Raw genomic sequence first — 12,455 nt, 5'->3', positions numbered from 1 at the left:
TATTATATTAAAATAATTTAAAAATACTAAAAAAACATTAATTTAAAGTAAAAAATAAAAAAAATTAAATATTTTTAAAAGTATTTTTAAATCGTAAATACAGAAAGAGTAACTACGTGACCAACTAACCTAATAATAGTCAAAATATGAATTATGTATTTCTGACATATAAAAATAAATAAATAATTAATTTCCATAAGAAAAGGTGACTTCCTCGTTCCATAAATAAGATTATCTACCGCACCCAAGAAAGATAAAGATTCCTTGTCCAGTTTTCTTTAATTTGCTAAAAAAATGGAGATATGGCTCCTCGTTCTCATCTCTCTCTCACTCTGTGCCTTCCTTAAAGCCCTCTTTAACCGTGTTTTTCTTTCCCAAACTCACAACCTCCCTCCAGCCCCCTTCACCTTCCCTGTTATTGGCAACATCTTATGGATCCGTAAATCCACCTCCGAGCTGGAGCGTGCCATCCGCTCCCTCAACCAAAAGCTAGGCCCGATGGTCACCCTCCACATGGGCTCTCGCCCCGCCATCTTTATAGCTGATCGCTCCCTTGCTTACATGGCTTTGGTCCAGAAAGGGGCAGTTTTTGCTAACCGCCCACCTGCTCCTGCTACAAGCAGAGTGCTTGGCAGCAATCAGCATAACATCAGCTCTTCATTCTACGGTCCTACTTGGCGCCTCCTCCGTCGAACCCTCACATCAGAAATCCTCCATCCTTCGCGGGTTAAGACGTTTGGTCATGATCGTAAATGGGTGTTGAATATCTTGATGAACCAATTTAAGTTGTTGTCCAAGTCTGGGGACCCTGTTCGTGTAGTTGATCATTTACAGTATGCTATGTTTTGTCTGTTAGTGTTCATGTGTTTCGGGGACAAATTAGAGGAGAAACAGATTCAAGAGATCGAACAAGTTCAGCGTCGCATGGTGGTGAAGCTAAGTAGATTCAATATACTTAATTTCTGGCCAAATTTGAGCAAGATAGTGCTTCGTAAGCAATGGGCAGAGTTCTTGCAGCTTCGCAAGGACCAAGAAGATGTAATCCTTCCATTAATAAGAGCAAGAAAGAAGTTGAAGGAACAGAGGTTGAGAAAATTAAATATGGAGGAGAATAAGGATGAGTATGTCTTGTCTTATGTTGATACGCTGCTGGATCTGCAACTTCCTGATGAGAAACGAAAGCTTAATGACCTCGAAATTGTTAGTTTATGCAACGAGTTCCTTAATGCCGGCACGGATACTACCACAACAGCCTTGCAGTGGATCTTGGCAAATCTGGTTAAGTATCCACAAATTCAGGAGAAGCTGCTACTGGAAATCAAAGAGGTTGTTGGAGAAGGAGAGGAAGTGGTTAAAGAAGACGATTTACAAAAGATGCCTTATCTAAAAGCAATAATTTTAGAAGGGTTAAGGAGGCACCCGCCTGCACGTATGGTGTTGCCACATGCTGTGACTGAAGATACGGTGCTGGGTGGATTCTTGGTTCCTAAAAATGGGACTGTAAATTTCATGGTTGCTGATATAGGTTGGGATTCGAAGGCGTGGGAGGATCCCATGGCATTCAAGCCTGAAAGGTTTCTGAATAGTGAAAGGGAAGCATTTGATATAACAGGAAGTAGAGAGATTAAGATGATGCCTTTTGGAGCTGGAAGGAGAATTTGCCCTGGTTATGGTTTAGCAATGCTTCATTTGGAATATTTTGTGGCTAATTTGATCTTGAATTTTGAGTGGAAGGCTGTGGATGGAGATGATATTGATTTGTCTGAGAAGCAAGAACTTACCATTGTAATGAAGAATCCACTGCGCGCCCACTTATCTCGCAGAGTTGCAAGTTGAAGAGCAGAAGTTAGGGTGTGTGGGCTATCTTTGTGTGTGTATTGTCACTATATGTGGCTTGTTTTGACAAGGCGGCTGTATTACTTACGAAATAATAAAAAAAAAAGTTGAAATTTATGTTGTTTCAGAATGTTTTTGAAATTAACATGTTAATAGTTGTTGTAATGTTTGTAATTTTTTTTTGTATTTATAAAACATATCAATTTAACTGATGAGATAAACTAAACGAATACATTATTATTTTTATTTTACGGGCATAATGATTTTAAATATTACAAAAATAAAATAAAATCCTTTGTGATAATACAAGGAAAGGTGTGGAGGGAGTGTTTAATGACAATGAATTGGATTAGGATGGTAGTATTTCTTAGTGTTCTTTCATGCATTTCACTCCATATTAGTTTGGATTAATGAAGGGTTTGTTTACATATGGGATCAAGTGTTGGACTTGATATATTTAAAAATATTTCTAAAACAATTTATATTTAGATTTGATATAAAAAATAAATAGATCAAAATATATCTTTTTTCATCAATGAAAAACACTCACATTTTTTTTAAGGTTTCGGTACTTTTAATCTCTGACATCCTTAAATTTAATAGGATATTTCTGTAGATAAAAGTTTATATTTTAGTGTGTGAGTTCAGGGACCAAAAACTTGTATTTATATAACAAGAGTCTCATTAAACTCTTATTGATGTAACTATGATGCCATAAATTTAGAAAATATTAATATGAGAGTTAATTTAATGATAAAATATGAAAGTTTTTGAAAAACTGAATCCCATATTAATAGGAAAAAAAAATATAACTTTAACATTCTCTCACGTGGTCCATAGTTTAACCCAATGCCTTAACTTAACCCATTCTTTTATCTTTCTTAGAGAACAAAATGCATGAATTATAGAGATAAGTTCTCTAATAACAAGTATTACATTCCATGTATTATTTTATATGTGACAACCTTATTTAACCAATAAACCTTATATTTATTATTGGTCCTATACAAATGGGTTTTCTCAAATAAAATAATATGTAAATAAATATGAGAAAACATTACAATAAATAGAATTGTTTTTTTAAAATAATATAGTTCGTACAACTAAAATTACATAATGGAACCATGTCCCATTTTCACTACATGATCATTGAATTTAAATGGTGGCATGGCCTTAGTCAAAAGATTTGTGATCATCAATTCAATACTAATGTGCTCAATGACCACTTTCTTTTCCTTAACACGTTCTCTTATGGCTAAATACTTATATCGATATGCATACTTTGACTACCACTTTTGTTGTTCTTAGCCATAAAAACAACAACTAAATTGTCACAATACTCTTAATAGCCTAGAAATAGAATCCATGATTCTAAACCCATATATGAAACTCTTTAACCATACATCATATGCAGTAGCCTTAGAACAAGAAACAAACTCATCATCCATAATGGAAGTAATAGTAAAAATTTGCTTAGCATTTTTTCAAGATATAACTCTACTAACCATTATAAAAATATATTCTGATGTTGATTTGCATAATCAACATAGCCAATAAAGTCTAAATCTGAGTAGTTAGTTGCTTCTACATTATCTGTTCATCTAAACATATGCATGTAGTTTTTAATCCCTTGAAGATACCTCATTACCTTGTTTACAACTCTCTAGTAGTCTATACCTATATTACTCTGATATCATCCAAACATTCCATTAACAAAAACAATGTCAGGGCTTGTACAGACTTGAGCATATATTAGGCTTCCTACAACAGAAGCATATGCAATGCTCTACATTTGTTTCCTTTTAAGATAATTTTCGGGCATTGGTTTAAATTGAACCTATCATCCTTCACAACGGGAGGTACACTTAATGAATAATCATTCATCCGAAATTTCTCTAAAAGTTTATTGATATAAGTTTCTTGAGATATAGCTAAAACACCTTTAAATTTGTTTTTATAGATCTTAATGCCAATGACATAAAATGCCTCACTTATATCTTTTATGTCAAAATTTTTAGAGAGAAATTGTCTCACCTTATGTGACAAATTCTTTTCATTAGTCTCAAGTAGAATATCATCCAAGTATAAAACAAGAAAAAAAAATCTTACTCCTAGTGACTTTCTAGTATATACATTGATCCTTGATGTTTTCTGACTTCTGACTTCTTCACATGATTATTATTATCTGGAAAGTTCATAAGAGGTCCCGTATAAGGTTTTTTTATGTAGGGGCTTCCTCTCCTTCTTATGGTGGAGCAACGAATAAAGGTATATTGGTTTTATGAACCGAGATGCCATGATTTAGTGGATATAGGAATAAATTCACTCGCTACCAATAGCCTAGGCTCATGAGAGCAATATATATTTTGTTCCTACATTAGTTAGTATCAGAGCTAGCCAAGAGGACTCAGGCTCAATTCCTTTACAGGGGTGAATGATGTAAGGGCATCCTCTCTTTTTTGGAGTAGAAATCCGGGTGATCCATGTAAATGTATTAGGGACCCATACATAAAGGACCCTTGGGTTTACAAATTGAGATGCTATGAACATGTGGATTTAGGAATAAATTTCCCTCTACCATTAGTCTAGGTTTTTGGGAGCAGCGGACAGTCTGTTCCTGCATCAATTTTGAATGGATTGTTAGCTTTCAAAACCCTTTCATCTATGTTCCATGTTATCAACTAAAAGCATGGCTTTGTTTTCATAAGTGGCATGTCAGTGGTTTCTAATAGCTTGTTTTTAAATTTCATCTCTGTTCCAGCATTAATTTCTTAAGAACATATAGAGGGATAAAGGGAAGAGGAAAGTTGGGATTTTGTCATTGCTTTTTGTGTTCTTCTCTACATAAAGAGGAGACATTCATTAAGTTGTTCATGATAGGTTGATCAGTTTCTTTCTTATGGTGTATTATTGTTAGCAGAGATGAGATTGCTCTTATTTGTTGCTTACCATAGACGTAGCTGGCAATACTAATTCAATGCGTGGTAACATGATGAAACAACTGCTTCACTTTGATATCAATTCACAAATTAGAAGTTGCATGTCTGTTGGTGTTATGTGTATTGGAACAACAATACATAACATTGAGATGAACCTTGGTCAAGGTGGGAAGTTGGTTTGAGCTGCAGGTATTAGTGCAAATATTCTGAAAAAAAATTTCCTTACAATTTTACAATCCATTTTTACGATCCAAGTTTATTTTGCATTTTTCGTGTCGGGTCAAAAATGCATTTTTGACAACCTTGCATGATAGCGAATAAGAAGATAAAGACGATTAGATTAGCTAGTAATATTTCAATTTAAAAAAATCTGAATTATGTTAATGAATGTGAGCCTCCTAGAGGATAAACAATTAGATTAGTTTTGGTAGTCTATGATGGTGACAAATTAAAGTTTTTCATAATAGTAAACTGAAGGAAGCAAAATGTCATTCTCCAAGTGATAGTTAATGATGTCAAGTTTTTCAGATGAGCATATAGGGAGCAAAGTCATAAACTAGAGGCAAGTTATGATTTCTTAAGAAATCTTAAATAAGGTTAAAATGATAAGAAAAAATACAATAATATCCCAAGTTGAGAGGCAAAATCGACGTTCTCCAAATAGTATTAGAGGGTGCAAAGTCTCTCACAACAACAAGTGGGAAGAATCATAGACTAGAGGCAAAGTATCATTCTTTAAACAATATAAAAAATAAGTAAATAATTTATTCCAGTGAACACGAGCAGAATAATGAGCAAAACTTGATGTGATCCTTGAGATGCCACTGTGGATGGTTGTTTTTTCGCCACTAGAGGAGGCCATAAACATCTTTGAATACGACATGCCTTCTCTACATGTTGGCACATACGATCCACAAACTGGCCTAGTTGGCCTAAATGTCCATCTTAGTCCATTATATTTGTTTTAGTTTCAATTTTAGACAACCAAAACAAACTAAAGAGTCAAATCCTAAATAAAGTCAATGTGAATGGATAAAATTAAAAAGAGAAAAGTTGAGTGAATGAAAAAAAAAAGAAATCTCCTATAACTATACAAATTAGTCCATGATATTAGCATAAAAGAGACTAGATATTTGTCCAAGCCTCAAATTTGGTCCCCTAAGCTCTAATTATTTAAATTAATGAAATTAAATTTTATTTTGTTGAACCTAGCATCAATCGAGTGATGAAACATTTCTGTGATACCCCGAGATCCCTATAAATAGGCTTGAAAAACAAATCACCAAGTCCAATCACAAATCAAAGAAATGCTAAGGGACGAAGAAAAATAAATTAAGGGATAAATGCATAAAAAAACTCTAGGGACCAGAAAGAGAAACACTATTCGAATGAATTTTATCATTTAATAAAATTGAGACTTAAGAACGTAAATTTGAAGTTGGAGGAAAAAAGCTTCCTCTTTTTTTTTTTATCACTATATATAAGGCATGAGTTTATTTAAATTTTAGTCCCTAAAGTTTTCCATTATTTATTTTTTGTCATTTAGGTTTGAAGCTTTTATGTTTTAATCCAAAATTTTATTTTGTTCATATTTTAATTTCTAAGTTTAAGGGAGGAGAGAGAGAATTGTTGAAAATGATGAAGGAGAGAAAAAGTAGTCAGTGGGGTGGATTTTAGGAACAAAAATACCAAATCTAGTGTCAATATGTTTCTTTTGATGAGATAAGTGCCATGTAGATGTTTTTGAGTTTTCATATTGTAACGATGTCGCGGTCGTACAAATTAATTACCCTAGCTTAAAACACCACACACAAGATAGTATAGAGCAAGCAAGAGGTCGATCCCACAAAGAAGGTTTAGTTCAAATTTTTATGCTATATGTTATGCAATTGGGGATTTTTATTTGTGATGATTTAAACTATGGAAGAAATTAAACTAGCAAACAAAATCAATTGAAACCGAAATTTATCAAGAAAACAAACCTTGGTCGCAAGCACACATCCACCAACGGAAATTAGAATCGATCCTTGAAACGAAACTTCAATTTATATTCTGAATTTTTATCTTTTCTTAACATTGGTTAATTAACGGATCAGCTATATAACTAACCCTAACCAACAAGCAATCATAATGTCCGCATTAATGATTTAGTTCAATGGCAGCTCTAAGAACTAGATAAATTGATTGATCTCTCGACAACCAAGCTGTCTGCAGCTTGTGTTTCTTTTATTTGAGTGTTCTCCTTAAGTTTAATAACGTAGTTCCGCCACAATTATCAAGCGTCGTTGCTTCATAAGTTCATATATCACAACTCCGGTTTTGATATCAAACTTAGCAATAAATTGTTCACAATAATACCTTAGAGTCCGCTCTAGCAATTATAAACAACAATCATAGAAAATATGCATAGAAAAACAATCATACTCATTCATAATATAAACTGAAAATAAAAGGAAGAATAAATCTCATGGTTCTTGAAATCTGAAGGTTTGTTGCGTCCTTGCAACCAAGAAAACAAGCTTAGCCTTGCATACCTATGGAACAACTACTCTTAAAGATAAAAAAAAAAAGCATTATTTCTGGTTTGTAGATAAGAGAGTTTGTGTTTCTTCACTTTTGGCTGTTGCCCCCCCTTTTGCTCTCTTTCCCTTTTCTCTTTCTTTTTATATGCTAAGAAACCCTAGTCTCTATTTTACAAAATAATCCTCCCTTAAGTTGACAATTTACATTTAAGTACTTCAATAACTATTTTCATAAAAAGGAGAAATAGCCTTGCATTAAATCTTCAAGCTTTGACTTAGAGGAGCTAAATTGCTGAAATAAAAACTTGGATGCCGGTTTAGATGCTTCGGAACGTAATTTGGACATGTTCCTTCACGAAACCTGTTTGCTGGCAGAATTCAGCTGTCATTTTGGAAAATCATATCTCCCTCACATGACATCATTTTTGGCTGAAAGTTTGAGTGTTTCTAGGACTTGTAGTCAGGAATCCAACAAAATTGGGTTTGCATCAATTGGACTTTTGTAGCTCCAGATATTCAAGTAGGAATGGCCGAAGGTCAACATTGGCAGATTACGAGATTTGACTTTGAAAGCTGCGATTTCCAATGCTCTTCTTTATTTTATTTTCTTGCCTTAGATGTCTAGAAAGGTATGGATGTTAGCTTTTTAGTTCCACTGGAATCACTTCATTTCAACCTCTAGAACTCACACTCTGTACAAAACATTGACTGAACGTCAAATCTGCTAGTTACCTCCAATTTACTTATTTTTGCATCTTTCATTCAAAAGTGCCTTCAAAACATAAAACAAAGCATTTCAAGGCATTTTATATGTATAACATCGGCAAAACATTAGTTAAATGTGGGTGAAACTATCGAATAATATGATTGCATCACATATCGCCTAAAAAAGTATATTAAGGCTGGTAAGTTATTATTTTTTCAATTTGATTTTGTGTTCTGAGATTGATTTAAAGGTTTTTCAAGTTGATAAATAGGTTTTTTGAGGTAGTTATGGTGTTGAATAGTTTTTTTTATGTGTAAACAAGTTTAAAAATGGTTTTTTAGGGTGAAAATTTTTTTTGTCATATTTCTTATTGTCAAAATCTAAGCAAGTGTGCGAAATTATTTTTCAATAATTGCAAATGACATATCATCTTGCTCTTTTTTGTTGTTGCTTTTAATGAATAAGAAGATGACATGTCAAACACCAATTCTAATAAAATAAAAGGAAAAAACTTTAAGCATGGGTTAGCTTGGCCTTGTAGGTCAATGCACCTTCCTTCATTTTTAACTAGCATGCGCATTGTTCCATCTAGACCCTTAATCTTTACATTTTTTTTCCTCCTTTGTCTTTACCCCTTCAATTTTAGTTATAATACATTAAAATAAATAATCTTTACCTTTTTTTTCTCCTTTGTCTTCACCCCTTCAATTTTAGTTATAATACATTAAAATAAATAAATTCAATATTTATTTTGGATATTATTTTATCAAATACCATTCAATTTTTACTTTTTTTTATAAGATTGTAGCATTCTTTTTAACATTAACCAACGTTTTTTTATACATCCTTTCATATTGCATTTTTTTCCTTAAGTTTTATGTATATTTTTATTATTTTATGATTAAATAAATAACAAATTTAAAAAAATATTATTAAACTTAATCGAGTCCATGACCTAGGTCATGAACATGACACGTTAATTTAAACTAGCTTGGATTAATTCAAAACCTAGCCCTCTTAATATATTCAAAAACAGGTTGAAATGATATCATCTTGAATTTTTTTATAAACAAATCGAGTTTTGATCGGGTTATGTTCACGTCGATTAAGTAGCAACATTAAATCAACTATTACCTAATTTAATTTAAAATTTGTGCCAAAAGAGGTCTAGTTTTGTGTTCTCCAAGTTGATTATCCAAGCCTAGCTAGTTTTGGTGACACAACCAGAAAGTTCTACACAGCAACTTGTATGGGATGTTTATTCTAATATTTTTTGATGCATTAATGTCAACATCATTAGAATGTTTTTTTTTTAATTATAAAGTATTTTATGATTATGATGAGATGTTTTCAAAAAAAAAATATTTTAGATAAAGAAAAAACCAAGTTGATGAGAGAGAAAGAGGGATTTTAACTAAAGAGCTACTCTTCTTGTCATTATTTCATATTAATTTTTTTTTTGTTCTTATTGCTTTTGATTTTTACTAAATTGAGAACAAATGATAAAAAAATTTATTTTTCTTTATATAAAAAAGCAAGAAGGAAAGGAGGAATTATACTAACAATCATTTTGTTTCAACAAAATTTAAATTACTACTCTTCTTGCAAAAAAATAAATAAATTTAGCAGTCATATAATAAAATAAAAAGATTTGAGAAGACTTTTCATAAAACGAGGTTAGAAATCATAATTAGCATCTATCTCTTATCTTCTCAACTGGTTTTTAATTTACGTTTATAATTTATTTAAAAAATTATTAGTACTAGATTTATTTTATTAAATGAATGCATTAAATTTTTAATTTACGATAACAAATCTTGTTTGTGCTGATGCATTATAAATTCTTTTATAGCGTTAAATAAAGATTTTATCTAATGCAAAACGTGAATCAAACTAGCTAGTTATATCTAAGTCGTCGTCTTCTTCTTCTTGGATTTATAATTTATTTAATTGAGGTTATTAGTTTACAGAAGTTATACAGTATACAATACAGTGAGGCGGCTACAAATCGAAACAGGATATAAACAACATTATTTCTTTGAACTTTCTCTGACTGTAGAGAGTTTGAATTTTATATAAATAATAGTCAAAATATGAATTATGTATTTCTGACATATAAAAGTTAATTAATTAATTTCCATAAGAAAAGGTGACTTCCTCGTTCTATAAATAAGATTATCTACCGCTCCCAAGAAAGATAAAGATTCCTTATCCTGTTTTTCTTTAATTTGCTAAAAACATGGAGATATGGCTCCTCGTTCTCATCTCTCTCTCACTCTGTGCCTTCCTTAAAGCCCTCTTTAACCGTGTTTTTCTTTCCCAGACTCACAACCTCCCTCCAGCCCCCTTCACCTTCCCTGTTATTGGCAACATCTTATGGATCCGTAAATCCACCTCCGAGCTGGAGCGTGCCATCCGCTCCCTCAACCAAAAGCTAGGCCCGATGGTCACCCTCCACATGGGCTCTCGCCCCGCCATCTTTATAGCTGATCGCTCCCTTGCTTACATTGCTTTGATCCAGAAAGGGGCAGTTTTTGCTAACCGCCCACCTGCTCCTGCTACAAGCAGAGTGCTTAGCAATCAGCGTAACATCAACTCTTCATTCTACGGTCCTACTTGGCGTCTCCTCCGTCGAAACCTCACATCAGAAATCCTCCATCCTTCGCGGGTTAAGACGTTTGGTCATGCTCGTAAATGGGTGTTGAATATCTTGATGAACCAATTTAAGTTGTTGTCCAATTCTGGGGACCCTGTTCGTGTAGTTGATCATTTTCAGTATGCTATGTTTTGTCTGTTAGTGTTCATGTGTTTCGGTGACAAATTAGAGGAGAAACAGATTCAAGAGGTCGAACAAGTTCAGCGTCGCATGGTGGTGAATATAAGTAGATTCAATATACTTAATTTCTGGCCAAGTTTGAGCAAGATAGTGCTTCGTAAACGATGGGCAGAGTTCTTGCAGCTTCACAAGGACCGAGAAGATGTAATCCTTCCATTGATAAGAGAAAGAAAGAAGTTGAAGGAACAGAGGTTGAGAAAATTAAATATGGAGGAGAACAAGGATGAGTATGTCTTGTCTTATGTTGATACGCTGCTGGATCTGCAACTTCCTGATGAGAAACGAAAGCTTAATGACCTCGAAATTGTTAGTTTATGCAACGAGTTCCTTAATGGCGGCACGGATACTACCACAACAGCCTTGCAGTGGATCATGGCAAATCTGGTGAAGTATCCACAGATTCAGGAGAAGCTGCTCCTGGAAATCAAAGAGGTTGTTGGAGAAGGAGAGGAAGTGGTTAAAGAAGACGATTTACAAAAGATGCCTTATCTAAAAGCAATAATTTTAGAAGGGTTAAGGAGGCACCCGCCTGCACGTATGGTGTTGCCACATGCTGTGACTGAAGATACGGTGCTGGGTGGATTCTTGGTTCCTAAAAATGGGACTGTAAATTTCATGGTTGCTGATATAGGTTGGGATTCGAAGGCGTGGGAGGATCCCATGGCATTCAAGCCTGAAAGGTTTCTGAATAGTGAAAGGGAAGCATTTGATATAACAGGAAGTAGAGAGATTAAGATGATGCCTTTTGGAGCTGGAAGGAGAATTTGCCCTGGTTATGGTTTAGCAATGCTTCATTTGGAATATTTTGTGGCTAATTTGATCTTGAATTTTGAGTGGAAGGCTGTGGATGGAGATGATATTGATTTGTCTGAGAAGCAAGAACTTACCATTGTAATGAAGAATCCACTGCGCGCCCACCTATCTCGCAGAGTTGCAAGTTGAAGAGCAGAAGTTAGGGTGTGTGGCTATCTATATGTATACAGTAACATCTTTGTGTATTGTCACTATATGTGGCTTGTTTTGACAAGGCGGCTGTATTACTTACGAAATAATACTAAAACAAAACGTTGAAATTTATGTTGTTCAGAATGTTTTTGATATGAACATTTGTTGTCATGTTTGAAGTATAATGTTTGTAATTTTTTATTTATTTATAAAACATATCAATTTAACTGATGAGATAAACCAAATGAATACATTATTATTTTTATTTTACAGCCATAATGATTTTAAATATTACAAAAATAAGACAAAATCCTTTGTGATAATACAAGAAAATTAAGGTGTGGAGGGAATGTTTAATGACAATGAATTGGATTAGGTGGTAGTATTTCTTATTGTTCTTTCATAGAGTTCACTCTATATTAGTTTGGAATGAAGGGTTTGTTTACACAGTTCTGATATAATGTGGAATTCACATGCGATAAGTGTTAGACTTGATATATTTAAAATTATTTCTAAAATAATTTATATTTAAATCTGATACAAAAAATAAATAAATCAAAATATATTTTTTTTCATTGATGAAAAACACTCATAAATTTTTTTAAAAAGATTTTAGTACTTCAAATCTTAATTTGACATCCTTAAATTTAATAGGATATTTCTGCAGGTAA

At 33.1% G+C, this 12,455-nt stretch overlaps 2 protein-coding genes across 2 annotated transcripts; both read left to right on the top strand.

Annotated features, from left to right (window-relative positions):
* Nucleotides 1-235: 235 nt before the first annotated feature.
* Nucleotides 236-1,960, top strand: LOC133668969 (cytochrome P450 89A2-like). Its single transcript, XM_062088983.1, has one exon. The coding sequence runs from the start codon at nt 295-297 to the stop codon at nt 1,834-1,836; it is 1,542 nt and encodes a 513-aa protein (XP_061944967.1). The 5' UTR covers nt 236-294; the 3' UTR covers nt 1,837-1,960.
* Nucleotides 1,961-10,184: 8,224 nt separating this feature from the next.
* On the top strand, nt 10,185-11,916 carry LOC133668911 (cytochrome P450 89A2-like). The gene has a single exon (XM_062088916.1). It carries the CDS (start codon nt 10,243-10,245, stop codon nt 11,779-11,781), a length of 1,539 nt encoding a protein of 512 aa, XP_061944900.1. The 5' UTR covers nt 10,185-10,242; the 3' UTR covers nt 11,782-11,916.
* The last annotated feature ends 539 nt before the right edge of the window (nt 11,917-12,455 follow it).

This window comes from Populus nigra, chromosome 12 (genome assembly GCF_951802175.1).
Source record: "Populus nigra chromosome 12, ddPopNigr1.1, whole genome shotgun sequence".
Taxonomy (NCBI): domain Eukaryota; kingdom Viridiplantae; phylum Streptophyta; class Magnoliopsida; order Malpighiales; family Salicaceae; genus Populus; species Populus nigra.
This window is presented reverse-complemented; position numbering and strand designations above follow the sequence as displayed.